General features: G+C 38.0%; 1 protein-coding gene across 1 annotated transcript in view; it reads left to right on the forward strand.

Moving 5' to 3' along the window:
• LOC107723369 (serine/threonine-protein kinase MRCK beta-like) overlaps positions 1–16,325 on the forward strand; it is an 88,894-nt gene that overhangs the window by 67,609 nt on the left and 4,960 nt on the right. The window contains exons 16-34 of the mRNA XM_016531959.1: positions 17–141; positions 353–458; positions 3,194–3,342; positions 3,569–3,666; positions 3,876–3,955; positions 5,554–5,604; positions 7,024–7,107; positions 7,385–7,459; positions 7,603–7,708; positions 7,853–7,989; positions 8,154–8,293; positions 8,941–9,022; positions 9,118–9,334; positions 11,017–11,079; positions 11,161–11,757; positions 13,117–13,214; positions 13,313–13,397; positions 15,257–15,377; positions 15,468–15,585. Coding sequence (XP_016387445.1) covers positions 17–141; positions 353–458; positions 3,194–3,342; positions 3,569–3,666; positions 3,876–3,955; positions 5,554–5,604; positions 7,024–7,107; positions 7,385–7,459; positions 7,603–7,708; positions 7,853–7,989; positions 8,154–8,293; positions 8,941–9,022; positions 9,118–9,334; positions 11,017–11,079; positions 11,161–11,757; positions 13,117–13,214; positions 13,313–13,397; positions 15,257–15,377; positions 15,468–15,585 — 2,532 coding nt within the window. The remainder of the gene's footprint in view (positions 1–16; positions 142–352; positions 459–3,193; positions 3,343–3,568; positions 3,667–3,875; positions 3,956–5,553; positions 5,605–7,023; positions 7,108–7,384; positions 7,460–7,602; positions 7,709–7,852; positions 7,990–8,153; positions 8,294–8,940; positions 9,023–9,117; positions 9,335–11,016; positions 11,080–11,160; positions 11,758–13,116; positions 13,215–13,312; positions 13,398–15,256; positions 15,378–15,467; positions 15,586–16,325) is intronic.

Here is a 16,325-nt window from a genome sequence, read left to right on the forward strand (position 1 = left end):
ATCTCCTCCCCTGCAGCTCTGCAACTTTGTGGACAAGCTGACGGCTCAGAACAGGCAGCTGGAGGATGAGCTCCAGGATCTGGCATCGAAGAAAGAGAGTGTAGCACACTGGGAAGCACAGATCGCTGAGATTATCCAATGGTGAGAAAGACCTCCCTCACATTTGTTTGTATGTGGCTCATTTGTAGCCATCAAAAGCTACAATTCGCCAAAATAAACATTCTTGTGTTTCTTCAGTGGTACACAAAATGATTTTTGCCTAAATTATATCTTGAATTGCAATAAAATATATGTCTTGGATTGGTGACATTGTGGACAAATAGCCAAATTTATGACTGTATATATTTTGTAGGGTGAGCGATGAGAAAGATGCACGTGGCTACCTTCAGGCTCTGGCCTCCAAGATGACGGAAGAGTTGGAGTCTCTGCGTAGCTCAAGTCTGGGATCCAGAACGCTGGTAAACATCACAAATTTTGATTTGATATTAAAAGAGGGGAAGTTACGTTGTTATCGGAGAATATTTCCAGCTGTATTTCCCAGAGCTGCATAATCAAGCTTTCACCACTGAACTCCCAGTTAAACAGCTGATCTGCTGTTATGCTCCAGTTTTAGTTTATAGGGATTTATAGGGCATCTGTTATGAGAGTGAGACTTCTAATTTTGTCAGTGAGTGGAAAGCTCTCTCTCTCTCTCGTTCTTTCTCTAACTCCTTGGAGCTGTAGCACAGTAACATTAGATTTGCTTTAAATAGCAAATCTAATGGAAATTGATTGAAGGGAAGTGACATGTTAATGTTGGAGGTGTTGGAGGTCACATTTGATTTAATATCCGTTTCTAAGGAGGTTAAAGACTGACTGTAGGAGATTGTCATTAGTGCCTTTCCGTCTTGAAAGTGCTGTTTGTTATTGCCATAGTGGGATCCGCTGATGAGAACTATTGATTCACGGCCCTGAAGGTTTGGGTTTGAAGCCACTGTCCAAAGATGTGGTCAACGTTGCTTATTCTCAAATTGAACTAATTGGCTTAATTGCAGGGTTGCTATGGGATATGGTACAAATAGAAGTCAATAGACTTTGGCTATTGGAGAAGTTTGCCATTAACGTCCTGTGTTTGGGTCATAGAGTTAAAAAATTACAGATTGAATTCATTAGAATGCCATGTTTTTGGTTGTGGTTTTGTTGATTTTCAAAATAATTTCTGTAAACAAAATTCAGACATTTCTTGTTGGAATATGACTGAACATTACTTTCTACTTCCTCAGATGTGTCTCAAGGAATCAAATTAATAGGCCGTTCAGTCTTAAAATACACAACTGTTCAAAAGTTTGGGATCAGTAAGATTTTATTTAGGAAAAAAAAATTATTCAGCAAGGATACATTCTATTGGTCAAAATGCTAGTAAAGCTATGTGTAATCTTAAAAAAGATTTCTATTTTAAAAAATCTGAACTGTCAATTCATCAAGAAATTTACACAAAAATATTAAAGCACCACAACTGTTTCAACATTGATAATAATAATAAGAAATGTTTCTTGAGCAGCAAATCAGCATATTAAAATGATTGCTGAAAGTTCATGTGACACTGAAGACTAGAGTAATGATGCTGAAAATTCAGCTTTGCATCACAGGAGTGAATTACATATAAAAAAATATTAAAATAGAAAAGAAAATTTAGAATTGTAATAATACTCGACAGTATTACTGTACAGTATTGTATTATTTACAATATTTACTGCATATTTATGATTGAACAAATGCAGCTTTGTTCTTTCAAAAACATTAAAACTTTTTAAAACATAAAAAAAGTACTGTCCCCAAACTTTGGTAGTGTATACATTTAAATATTTGTGATTATTATACATTAAAATCAAATTATTATAACATTTTATATAGAGATTTAAATATATATATATATATATATTTATATACTTTTGTGTACATTTGAATTACTATATCAGCAAGGCCCTGGAGTAAGCATGCCAACCCAGAGGTCAATGGTGGCACCTCGGGTCACCAAGCGGGTGAGTGTATCCATCAAACCTCCAATCAGTGTGGAGAAGTTCCAAAAAGAAGGCGGAGCACAAGATTGTTTTCTTGGCTATTGGCCAATCAATCTGTCATTCATCTGTCCAGATTACTTAAAGGATGGTTTGCAAAACTCTTAGGGTTACCAGATTTTTTTACAGCTGAAATTTCAAAGGACAGATGAATGAAAATGCTGCATCAGCTCTCCTCATTGCTGATCATAATTCATATAACATAGACAACATTTCAGATAAGCTCGCTTCCATTGTTCTTATGAGGTCAAGTGTGTATACCCTTAACTTTCCGCTTGCACGCTATTGGATGACATTAAATCAGTCATGCTGAGAAGTCATTAACTCCATAAGCTTAAACAATGGAGTGAGTGCTGCAGTATTAGGTTTAATTGTGAGCGTGTTTGAGAGCCACACTGGAAAATACACGCAGCTCAAATGTAAAGCTGATGAGTTGTGCCAGGAACACTCCCATGAACGCCCTTCACCGTCTCTCACTTCCCATCAGTTGTGGGCGTGCAGTCACTTCATGTGTTTAATCAATGAAATGGATGTAATCCTCTTCTTTCATTTCTCAATATTCAGCTGTCCTTCAGCCATGCACCGTCACTTTTTTCGTAAATTACTGTCTCGTTGCCACATAGCTCATGGAGACAAATGTTGTCTTGTAGCCACACGTGTAAATAGTGGATTATTGGTGACAGCTGAGATCAATAGCTATTAAACTGTTGGAGATCTAAGATAAGCCCTCACGAGCCATCGGATTTATGGGAAATGCATCTTAAGGGATTCCATTCCTGTGCTAGAGAGGATTTACGGTATCGGTTATGTGATGCAGTGCATTTTTTCCATGCATGATGCTTTCTCTGTGCTTTTGAAGAGCATCTTGTTTTTATGATCATCACAAAACATCGAGTAAATACATGATTACACTGCTTCTTGACATTGTAGAGGCAGGATTTTATAGTCCACAGACAACTACAAAAGTCCCTAAACAAACATAATATGATCTATCTTTAAATGATAACGGCTTTCAATTAAAATGGAGTAAACTGATTGATCGCAAAAGTTGTTTTAAGACCTGCTGCATCATAATTGAGTATGCAAAGTCTCCTTTTTCTGGCTTCTTTTCAAAACACGTCTCCTTTCCTTGGCAGGATCCTTTGTGGAAGGTGCGCCGCAGTCAAAAGTTGGACATGTCTGCCCGTCTGGAGCTGCAGTCGGCCTTGGAAGCTGAAATCCGTGCCAAGCAACTGGTTCAGGATGAGCTGCGCAAGGTCAAAGCTGCCAACATCTCTTTCGAGAGGTAAGTCTTTGATTCTGCTATAATAAGCGACCTTTTTATTTATTTAGGTTGTTGTTCAAAGTCTCTTCTGTTTAAATAAACTGAGCAAATGCTTTTGGGGACAATAGCAGGTAGCCTGGTGCCCGCTGTGTGTGTTGCATGGGACTGGTTCAGTCTTATGTGCACATTACAAAAGGACACGTTATTAGTTAAAATGATCTTACTTTTTGGACTTTCTCGCCTACAGCAAACTGAAGGATACAGAGGCCAAGAACAAAGACTTGGAGGAACAGCTCGAGAATATGAAGAAGGAGATGGAGGAGAGCCGCTCACGATCAGACAAAGGTGAAAATTATGATACATGCTATGACTTTGCCCTTTATATGCGAGACTTACTTTATACGATGTGTCTATAAACCATGAGGTTGCATATTATCTCATCTTTTTAAGGAACACCTGAAGAGAACCTTATATAAATGCTGCCAGTTGTTAAATGAATAGGTTTTTCTAAAATTCTGTATTATTCCTGACAATATTTTTTCACTTAACTGTAGGCCTGAAACTGCCTGACTTCCAGGATTCCATCTTTGAGTACTTCAATACCTCTCCCCTCGCCCATGACCTGACATTCAGAGTAAGTGTTTCTGATAGTATCTGGCCATCTGCTACTACATTACATGCATTAACAAGCCTCTCTCCATTCATTTCATCATCCTAATGACTTTCTGCCTCAGAAAATCAGAGACCTAATAAACCTAATAGTTTATCAAAGCGAAAAGGGGACGTCAGTAGTATCCAGATTGAAACATTAGAGTATATACACGTTTATGAATATCTAGCAGATACTGGAGACTGGTTCTGATGTCCCTGATCTATTTAGTTGCCTCAGGCATCTGTATTCTTACACTATCCTTTTTCTTTTTGATTGTTAGTTTGTTGGAACGGGTTGAAATGCGTCTTAACAGTTCTTTCAGCATCTCACGCCATGAGTGCTGCATTTCACATACCTACAAACTCAAGTGAAACTCAACTTTTGGCAAAATGTACTGCTCTGATGTTGAAATGGGCCATTAATGCAATTTGTGCAAATCCTAGGAGAGTTTTCTTTTATTATATGAATGTATCTCTAAAGGGAACTGACTGTCTATAGAAAAGTATAGATGGCGTTTCCTTTTCATCCTACCTCCATATGATGCCTAATAAAGTGGTGTTTATAAGCACTGCCCTGATTTGTCTACAGAGGCATCAAGGGTAACTGCTGTAGTTCTGTTTTTCCATAAGCGCCACCTACTGTCAGAAAGAGAATTTTCGCATTTTCATTCCGCCTGTCTGCCGCTTTTGTTCAGACCAATGCGAAAAATAAATATAGTGATTAATATAATTTATAATAATTTAGCATTTTCACTTTTCTTAATTATCTAAAGGTTTTATTTGAAATGTGAAGTTGCCTAAATTGTTGATTTTTAATGTCATTTTATGGTTTAGGATGTTACGGTAGACATTGGAATTGTCAAAACTATATTGCTACCTAAACATAGTTCTATTCTAATTTAAGAATTTTTGAAGAACTATTGCTACTGCTGATTCCAATATTTTTTTAAGAATTTAAAAAGTATTGATGGGTTTTATTAGATACAAATAATTTACCGTTTTTGCCCGTCTGGAGTTTCCAGGTTGGATTTCAAGGGCTGTATCAAGCTCAAAAACTTAAAAATACATATCAAGATGACTGCAATCAGTTCCTGCTGCTTTTGAGCTCAAGAGTGAGTCCCATGTTGACCAGCCTCCCCTTAGCCTACTGGTGTAGATGTGTGATATGAGGCTTCCTGCCCTGCCTCATCCTGAAATCACTGACTCCAAACAGTTATGTAGCTTTCAGTCACAGTTTACATTGAAACAGTATAGCTGATGACGAAGACTTGAGCGATGGATTTACTACAGTCACTGAGTCAGTTCAGTTCAGTTCATGGCCAAATGGTCCATCATGCTTTGATTGCCTCATCAGAGACCAAGGCAACTGGACAATTTTGCAAGTCTGATGCCCATCTTTCAGTTTAATGAAACTGCTTCCTTATTGCAGTGCATTAAAGTCAGATCAGGTTGACACATGTAGCCAGTCTGTATTTCTGAGACTCGTGGGAATATAGGGAACGACCTAAAGTGAAAGCAAGTTCATAAAGACAAAAGCTTTGTTACCTGTCATCTTATTATTGTCCCCCTCAAAAAAAAAAGGACTCTGTCTCCTCCTCATCCGCATCTTCTCTGCTTGCATTTTGGGATGAAGTAAGTTTGCTGAACAAAGCTCCTTCCTCTGTCAACTTTAACCTTGGCAGGAGTGATCTGTCAGCAGACAAAGTGTCTCAAGTCACATTGTAGTTCATCTTGTGCTTTGCCTAAATAAAATGGCACTCACATTACTTACTGTATGTTAATCATGCCTGACTCACCATTTAAGGCCAGACATTGACCATACAACTTATATTCAGCCTAACCAGCATGCCCCTCAGTTTGCTACACCTATTTTGTCTGCTGACCGTGTTCCTCTGCCATATTGCAACCAGACCCTAGATCCAATTCAGTCTAATTGTAGGTGCTAAAGGTTAGAGACTCACGTTTAGCATCCAGCAGTTAGTATTAACCACCTCTCCACTGCCTTCTAACCTCTTAAACGGCTAATGTGAATAACGTCACTCTCCATGTGTCAAGTCTGCAAATGCACTAAGCCGTTAGTTAACTCTTAGAGCCCGCTAGGACAATAAACGTCCATTATTTAAATTGAATGACTAAGGCAACCAGCCGTAAAATGAATCAAATGAAATAAAATGAATGAGAGATGATTAAATTGTGGGGGTTGTTTTGCGAATATTTATAACCTACCAATATAAATGATAATGGTAAGTATGTGCTTGTCAGCTAATTGAACATGAAAGTAATTATCTGAGGAAAAAGTGATGTCAATTAATTTCTTAATGATTGGAATTACCTGCCGGTCTTTGTGCATCTTAATTTTTTTTGTATCGCCCTTAATTGATAGCGTTCACATGTGTGCATTCACATGTTGTATAGATACACAGTTAGACCATATCAGTATGTTTTGTTTAACAGTATTGTATTGTGCTTGGTAAGTATTATTTGTGCATAATTTTGGGGCTTAATTGCAGATAATGTTAGCCAAGGATGGTGTATTAGTTTACAAATGCATCCTGAGATAAATTATAGTTGGCATAGGATTCATTAGGATTCTTTACACACACACACACTTTTGCATTTTATATAAATTTGAAAGAATCTTGAAAAAATGTATCATGGTTTTCACAATAATATTAAGCAGCACTGTTTCATCGTTGATGATAAGAAATGTTTCTTGAGAACCAAATTCAGCTTTGCCATGTTAATGTATCATTTTATTAATAGGTATAAACCTCATGCTCATGACTTTCACGAGTAAGCACATGACCTCTGAATGCGTATTAGTTATGACTAATAATACATTTCATAAATGTCATCTCAGTCACATTGTGACAATGTTTGCCTGGCTTGAATCTGTTAGTATAGCTTTTTGGGGAAACTAAAGGATGCTTTTAAAGCTTTTGACCTCATCTGCTGCCCATAAAGATACCGTGTAAGTGGAATAAAAATAGCCCCCAGCAAATGATGCATACACATTTTGAGCTGTGTCCCAACTGTGGTCTTTTCCCTCAGACAAGCTCCGTCGGTGATGTGGACGCCACACCCCAGAAGACAGACATCCCTACTGCCTCCCTATCAGTGGCTTCAGAACAGGATGTGAGTGTCCACCTAACACTTCCTATTACATTCTGCTGCTGTCAGACTTCCTGTCTGATACATTGGCCATTGATTTAGTAATTTCCTGAATAGTAATGGATAGGACGAAGCTTAAAAAAATCGAAATAAATGCTGTAAGGTTTTTTTGAAACACAGACATGAGTACTCAAATATACTTGTTTGGTATTACACATTTTATATATAAATATTATTATTATATTTTTTGGATAGAATTTATGTAGCTTTTATTTCTGGAACTGTTGTATTACTCCTTTAGGAACCAGTCAAGCCTCAAGCGACCACCCCTGCTACCCCATCTCCAATCTATCAGCCCACGCTAAGTGCGCCAAAGGTAAAACCACCATATGATGTGTCTGACTCATCATTAGCCTGTTTCCTTTAGGTCCTTTAAGTCTTTCAGCATCTTATTATTGGCTTTCCAACATCAACATGCATTCGTTCCTCTGACTGTTAATATTTTGTTTATATCAACAGCCTAAAGCTCATCAGCTGAGCATTAAGACTTTCTCCAGCCCGACCCAGTGCACTCACTGTACCTCCCTGATGGTGGGCCAGATCCGACAGGGTTATGCCTGTGAGGGTGAGCTGAGTATTAATGATAAATGACATCAGAGACGGTGGCTTGGGGAAATGATAAGGAGCTTTTGATCTCTTGATGCCAGTTTCACTTGTCAAGTTTTTGAATGTTTGATAATTCTCTCTCCCTGTGCTGAATCTCTTTTAGTATGCTCTTTCATCTGCCACGTGTCCTGTAAAGACAATGCGCCCCAGGTTTGCCCCATTCCTCCAGAGCAGGCCAAGAGGCCTCTGGGTATTGATGTGCAGAGGGGCATTGGCACAGCGTACAAAGGTTTTGTCAGGGTGAGAATGATAATGTAGTAAAGTTTCTCTTCTTAAGGGTTGAATGGTGAAATGTCACTTATTTTTATCTCACTTGAGCACTTGCATTGAACTTGATTGTATTTCCTACTGGATGTTTTACTAAATATACATTGAATTGCAGTATTGGTTTGCTCCTCTTTCAGATCCCGAAGCCCACAGGAGTGAAGAAGGGCTGGCAGAGGGCATATGCTGTAGTGTGTGACTGTAAGCTTTTCCTCTATGAGGTGCCAGAGGGGAAGTCCACTCAGCCTGGTGTGATGGCCAGTCAGGTCCTCGACTTGAGGTCAGGATTAGTCACATCCTCAATCATATATACTTACACACAGTCATCGATTAATGTAATCTACTTCAATGCTATTCAAAGGTTTGGGTTCTGTAAATGTTTTAGAAATATAATGTCTCTTATGCTCGCCAAGGCTACATTTATTTGATCAAAAATACAGCAAAATCAGTAATATAGTGAAATATTATTATAATTTCAAACAACTGTTTTCTTTTTGAATATATTTTAAAATTGAATTTATTCCCATGATGGCAAAACTGAATTTTCAGCTGCGATCACTCCAGTCTTCAGTCTAACGTGATTCTTCAAAAGATGCTGATTTGATGCTCAAGAAACATTTATTATCAATGTTAAAAAACAGCTTTTTTTCAGGATACTCTGATTAATAGAATGTTCAAAAGTAGAGGATTTATTTGAAATCAAAATCTTTTGTAACGTGTACATGTCTTTAACTGTCACTTTTGATCAATTTAACGCATCTTGCCAAATAAAAGTATGAACTTAAACTTACTTACCCCAAACTTTTAGTGTAAATAACGTATGTACAATCAGACAGTCATTATTTCAAAATAAACCCAAACAGGCTGAATATAGTATTAAGCGGCATTTTTCATTTTTGTGACATTGTTTCTTTCTTTTCCTCACAGAGATGAAGAGTTCTCTGTAAGCTCTGTGTTGGCATCTGATGTGATCCATGCCAGTCGTAAAGACATTCCCTGCATATTTAGGGTATGTTTCAAAATGTGTCCTGTTCCTTAAATGGTTGCTACATTTGCCTAATCATGCATCCCGATAATTAACAATATTTGCCCTGAACTGCACAGGTAGCATCATCCGCTTCGAACTCTCCAGTCCGGCCGGTGCCTCTGCTGGTGTTAGCTGAGAGTGAGGCGGAGAAGAGGAAGTGGGTGGGCATTCTAGAGGGCCTGCAGAACATCCTGGCCAAGAACCGCCTGAAGAACCGTGTGGTGCATGTCCTGCATGAGGCCTACGACAGCAGCCTGCCTGCCATCAAAACTACACTCTCTGCTGCCATCGTAGGCGAGTACAGCGTTAGAGCCCATGATCTTATTCTCTGAGATTGATACTAATCAGTCAGTTAAACGAATCAATATAATGTTCCACTTTCCCCCATTTTCAGGAGAGCAACAAGCATTTCTTGACACTGTTTACATTCATTTATGATGATCAAAAATGCTGCTTTTTTTTGTCCATTATTACCCTTATTTGACTCTGATTTTGGTCAACATTTTTATTTTTAGTTAGTTATTGTTAAAAACTGTTTTTAGTTAAAATATTTTAAACACCATTTCTAATTCTTGTTTAATTCTGACCTTGAAATTAGTACTTTGATACTTAATACTTTAATTTTACTTAAGTAAAATTAATTTGTCACACCAGAGGACCATTTAAAAGAAATTAGCGAATGTCAAAAGGTAATTAAAAATAGTGAATAGCTTCTATTTTAAAAACGTCTACGTTAATATTTCATATAGGTTTTTAACATAAAAAGGTTTGTGCTGTACAACTGCTTAAATTTCACTTAATTAAGTTTTTATAATTAGGTTACAATTACTTCAGTTCGTTTTTTGGAAATATACACATTTAAATAGTGGCTGTCATAAAAACTTGGACGGATTTATTCAAACATAAATAAAACATTAAAGAACAGTAAAAAAATTATAATGAATATATTATATGGTGCGTATATTTAGCTAAATGCTCCTCTCTACAGTTTATTTTTCTGGCTGACTAATGAGTTTATAATCACGAATATGTTTTTTCTGAGGTAAATATGACGTTACGTGACATTGTTTACAAGCCATTATATTGACGTCTTTGCGTGGCTGAAACACTGATTGAGACAGGATACGGATTGTAAAGTTGTGCTCTTTCTTTTACTTACCTTTGGTTGTTTAACTTAGTCATGTTTATTTTGTGCTGAAACTGGTATTAATGCGGAGATCTGATCAGTTCACATGCGCTACGTGCTGCCGTTTCTGTTGATCGAGGCACTCCAGCAATCTGTCACTCCACATTAAACAGCGCCAAAACAACATTTATTGTTTGAATACTGCAATACAATGGACATAAATTGAAATCTGAGACTTTGTTTCATATGAAAAGTACCAAAGCACAATGCTTATGCGATATATTGAATGGGAAGTGCCCTTCAATGTTCCGTCCATTAACTGAAAACAGGCTAGACTAATCGATTCTTGGGATTTAAGAATCGATATCGTTTCGTAAAAATGAGAATCGATTAAAATCGAGATACCGATATTTTTTCCCCAACCCTAATCCTTATTGAATTTCTGTTTTTATTTGTCATGTTTTCATTTCCTCTATGAATATATCAATATAAATGCCATTACAGTTGTGCATTTGGAAATGATTTTGTCTAAGAATAAGAATAATATCCGGTATTAATATTTGCAATCAAATAAAAAATTATAGCTAGAGACCATTTTACCTAGGAGTAGCTTTATGAACTTTATGAACAAATTTATGAAGGAAAGGACTTTCAATGGAGGGGCAAAAATTGCTCAGTTTATATAAAAAAAATCTTCATTTGGTTTTGAATATGACCAAAAGTCTTATGAGTTTGGAACCACACGATTTTCTGTTGAATTTTTGGTTGAACTATCACTTTAAGGGTTGACGCATCGTATTCACAAATATTCCATTCACAAATCATATCTGTCCTGCTTTTGTCTCTACAGATCGAGAACGAATTGCGTTGGGGACAGAAGATGGCCTGTTTGTAGTCGAGATCACCAGAGATGGTATCAGTACTCTGTATAGCACAGATTTAGTTCTTCAGCATTATTTTCACTATTATTAATTTCCCATGATCCTTTTTTCAGTCATTGTTCGTGCTGCTGACTGTAAAAGAGCCTGCCAGATTGAGCTCATGCCCAAAGAGAAGATGGTGGCCCTGCTTTCTGGCCGTAACCGCCATGTCCATTTATACCCCTGGGCGGCACTGGAGGGTGCGGATGTTAATTTCGATGCCAAGTTGACGGATACAAAAGGCTGCCAGGCTATGACCATAGGTACCCTACGCCCCGGTGGTCCAGCGTGTCTCCTAGCAGGTGTGAAGCGGCTGGTCATCTGCTACGAAATCACTCGCGTAAAGCCCCATCACCGTAAGCTGTGGGAGGTGCAGGCGCCTGGTATCGCCCAGTGGCTGGGTATTATTCGTGATCGGCTGTGCGTGGGTTACCCGTCGGGCTTCGCTCTGCTGGCCATGCAGGGAGAGTCGTCACCGGTGAGTCTGGTGAGCCCGGGAGATCCCTCGCTTGCCTTTTTGGCCCAGCAATCACTGGATGCACTGCACGCTATGGAGGTGGGGGCCAATGAACTGCTGCTGTGCTTCAGTCAGCTGGGAGTGTACGTGGACGCGACGGGACGACGCTCACGAACGCAGGAGCTGATGTGGCCCGCCACACCGCTTGCCTGCAGTAAGTGTCTCTAAAGAGCTTGTGTGGGAAGGAAATCATAATTGGTGAAAGTATCTAAGCAACGGTGTGTTTTCATGTTTTCAGCCCTCCTGAAATTCCAGTGTTTTTCATGTGTAGACTTGGAGGAAGCGAGGAGTAGGAAAGAATAGAGGAGAGATAGCAAAGCAAGGAGGAGGTAGAGAAGACAGATGAGAACTAGAGGTTTAAAAGAGGTGCAACAAAAAAAAAAGTGTTTGAAAAATGTTGAAAATGTTTGAAAAGTGTTGCTGAATTGTTTTTAATAGTGTAATTCTCAAAAGTTTCTTTACAAAATCTTATGAGTTAAATGACAGGTAGCTATCCAGTGATTCTGGTCAATACCGATAAGCCAATAATTAGTTTCATGTTGTGACCAATAAATGGTCTATACTATAAAAAATAATAATAAAGCTAACAAAGGAAAATCAATGATTTTAAATGCTACAAGTGAATGTAGGTGTCACATCATTATAATGTACACTCATAAAATGGATATTTATGGATTACATTTAACAGTGTTATTCCATTTATTAGCATTTTTATAGGTTAACTTTGAGTGATAGATGAGAAAGTTAATCTAAATATAAAAATAGAGGAGATGTAATGTGAGTTTAGCCTTAATAAGTGAATTTATTTGATGGTAACCATTTCAACTTGTAATTTGACATGGAGGAAAAGAAAAGAAACCAAAACCAAATTCTGGCTGTTCTCATTAAGGAAATTAGTGCAAGGCTTTATCAAACCGGAAAGTAAGAGCGACCATGGGAAAGCTGTGGCCAACTCCATTAGGGGTGTGAGTGGAACAAATGGGCGGCAGTAAACAAACGCTAGCAGAAAGGTCAAGGGAGCAGATAAGTACAGTATTGTAGAATGTAGCTATTATGATGTAATGATGTAATGCGTAATATTTAAAACAATCCAATCAATCCATGAAACATCTTGAAATTTAAGACAAGCGTGAGGCCCTCCTAACTTTAAGAAGTTATTTTTATTAATTTTTTTTTTTTTTTCAGGAATTTGAATTCTTACGTATTTTCTTAGGAACTGTGTTAATTAAATATAATACAATTATTCTTAAATCTTTTCAACAATACTTGATATTATTACACTTTTTCTTAAGTTAGACAATAAGAAAAGTACTTACGAAGAATTTTATTCTTAGCACTATTTTGGGAATCGGGCCCCAGATGTTTCAGTCAGAATAGTGAGCAGCTATCCAGCCTCTGACCCAGTTTCTAGGCACGTCAGGCAGTCCTTTGAGAACAGCATCTTGAATGATTTGCCTACTGCATTCTTCTGATCATGAGCATGAGATCTCAAACCCATATTCGTTATTTTCAGGCTCAAACTCGAACTACCTGACGGTGTACAGTGATTATGGAGTAGATGTGTTTGACGTCCACACCACAGAATGGGTCCAGACCATCTCATTAAGAGGAGTAAGTGAAAGATCCTAATTTTAGGGTTTCTGAAAGCTGTTTCATATTTAACTGTATTAATGATTTAAAACTGATCAGACTTTCAACTGTGTCTGTAGATTCGGCCCCTGAATGTGGAGGGCAGTCTGAACCTGTTTGGCTCCGAGCAGCCCCATCTCATCTACTTCAGCAACAACTCCTCAGGTCTGATCCCACCCTACACACACTTCACCATGTCAACACACATATCTCCCACACACTGAACCTTGTGTCTGCTTCACTGCTGAGGGCGAGTTTATTTCTTCACTCAATGTTGCCAGAGTCTCTGATTACAATAGTCCACCTGTGAAGAAATGTGTCCTCCACAAAGTGATGTCAATCCCTCCCACCTACACAGACACTGACGCACGCATGTGTATATATATATACTAGCAAGCCCATACATGCAAAAAACTCAATGATTTTGATTCATCTCAGTGACTTGAATTTATTTTAATCGGTTCACTAGAATGATTTATTCAATGATTCGTTCAGTGGCCCTTACTGCCGATTGCATCATTATGCCAGTATGTGATGACGGTTAACTTTGAATGTTATGAGTCACTGAATTATTCACTCAACCAATTTTTTAAAACACTGTGTTCGTGACCGAATAACTCTTAAAAAGTGTTAAGCATCATAAGGTTTTTTGAATTTGACGTCTTGTTCAGTGCTTTTCTTATTTAGACTCGAAGCTGAGCAAGTGGCCATATTTGTTCAGTACATTCAGTGCTTCTTGACAGCATGCTCTTGAATGCTCTTTGCTCTTTTTAAAGTCATATTTTGATATCTCTCCTCTGTGAAGCACATGCTTATTTTCCTGTCTTCAGTGAAAAAGAGTCTATTACTTGGAAGATTTTTTTCTCAAAAACACTGAACGAGTCAATGTGTACAAGTAAATGAGATTTTTTTTGTTCATGTACAAGATTTGTTTTAAAACACTGAATATGAGTCATTTGAGGGAAATTAATGAGGACTAATTATTTACAAGATGTATTCAAAAACACTGAAAGAATCGGTGCATAGAAGTGAATGATTTGTTCAAAGATTTGTTTGAAAACTCAATGCGAGTCAGTAGATAGAAATGAATAACAAGATTAATTCAGTAACACCGGATCAGTGCATAATGGTGAATGAGAATTTGTTCATTTACAAGATTTACAAACAAGAACTATTTGTTCACTTATGGGATTTGTTCAAAAACATTGAACAAATGAATCAATGAGTGAGAATGATTTGTTCGTTTATAAGAGTGGTTTAAAAACACTAAATATGAGTTAGTTGATAGAAATGGATGAAAATGATTTATTTACAAGATTTGTTTAAAAGCTCAATGTGAGTCAGTAGATAGAAATGAATGAGAACTAATTGTTCATTAACAAGATTTATTCAGTAACATAGAATCAGTGCATAGTGGTGAATAAGAATTTGTTCATTTACAAGATTTATTTAGAAACATTGTATACGAGTCAGTACACAGAAGTAAACAAGAACTATTTGTTCACTTATTGAATTTGTTCAAAAACCCTAAATGAATCGGTGAGTGAGAATGAGTTCATTTCATTTATAAGAATTGTTTAAAAACACAGTCAGTAGATAGAAATGAAAGAATAATTGTTCACTTACAAGATTTGTTCAAAAACACTAAATGAATCAGTACACAGAAGTGAAAGTGAATGATTTGTTCATGTATAGGATTTGTTCAAAAGCTCTGATTTGTTCACAAACAAAACACCACTAGGTCTCTCCATTAGATCAGCCCAGGTAATGAAATGTACAGCTCCACCCTTTGTGATCCATTTACAATTCACTTCCTGCCCACTTTGGCAGATCGCCCTCTTGATAAAGATGCTTTTGTTTGGTAAACTGGAATGACCTCATTTGTCACACCTCCTCTAGGCCTGCTGCCAACAAGTTCCACAGTACGTTCAGACACAGCGGCTTTAGAGCTCAAAAACCCAGGACTGCCATAGTTTGAGCCACAACCATCTTTCTCAACCTCATTCACACTCTTGTTTCCACAGATGGCTGTGATCTAGCCATCCCTGAGACCTCAGACAACAGCAAGAAGCTGATGGTGAGGACACGCAGCAAGAGGAAGTTCCTTTTTAAAGTACCAGAGGAGGAGCGGCTGCAGCAGAGAAGGTCAGGTGGCTTCAGGAATAAATCTCTCACACTGCTGCACTCTTGCACTGCTCCTAATCCATGTTACGTTGTTTCCGTTTTCTTCAATAGGGAGATGCTGAGGGATCCTGAAATGAGATCCAAGCTGATCTCCAACCCCACCAACTTCAACCACGTGGCTCACATGGGCCCAGGCGACGGCATGCAAGTCCTCATGGATCTTCCTCTGGTAATGTCTTAAAGCTGGACATTGGGAGATCAGCTTCAGCTATTTTGATATTATTTAAATGTGTAAACACACTTGGTGCTGAAAGCTAAGGGCCCTTGCTTAGTAACACAGTTGCCGTTTTAAAATCTGGATGGGACGACCGATCAGCTGAAGATTTTTTCTAAAATCCCCATCCTGCCAATACCAGTGTCACCATTGTGCCCTTGAGCCTGGGTTTCTGAAAGGCAGTGTTTCTGAACTCTGCTGCCTCAGTTCCCTCCACACTTGCACACTGGAAGTGTCTAATCTGTAACATCCAATTCAGGTTACGAAGCTGCTACTAATAAGCCAGTTACTTGAAGCAGGTGTATCCGCTAAAAGACTCAAAATGTTCAGTGCTAGGGGATCCCCAGGAGCAAATTTGAGAAACACTGGTCTAATTACGAAAGGGATCCGAGAACCGCTTTTTATTCAGACCATTCAGACCATTTTTATTTTTATTCATACCATGGAACAGAACATCATTTTACTTTGCTACTATTCAACAGTGTCATAAAACCACTAATGAATATACAAAACATACAGCATTGCAATCTAAATCCAGATTCTAAAAACACAAGTCTTATGAGTCAGTTCTTGTTAGTCTGTCTATCGTCTGTCTGTCTGTCTGTCTGTCGTCTGTCTGTCTGTCTGTCTATCATCTATCTGTCTGTCTGTCTATCATCTATCTATCTATCTGTCTGTCTGTCTGTGTTTTATCT

This window comes from Sinocyclocheilus rhinocerous, unplaced genomic scaffold (assembly GCF_001515625.1).
Source record: "Sinocyclocheilus rhinocerous isolate Xijiao unplaced genomic scaffold, SAMN03320098_v1.1 scaffold1725, whole genome shotgun sequence".
Taxonomy (NCBI): Eukaryota; Metazoa; Chordata; class Actinopteri; order Cypriniformes; family Cyprinidae; genus Sinocyclocheilus; species Sinocyclocheilus rhinocerous.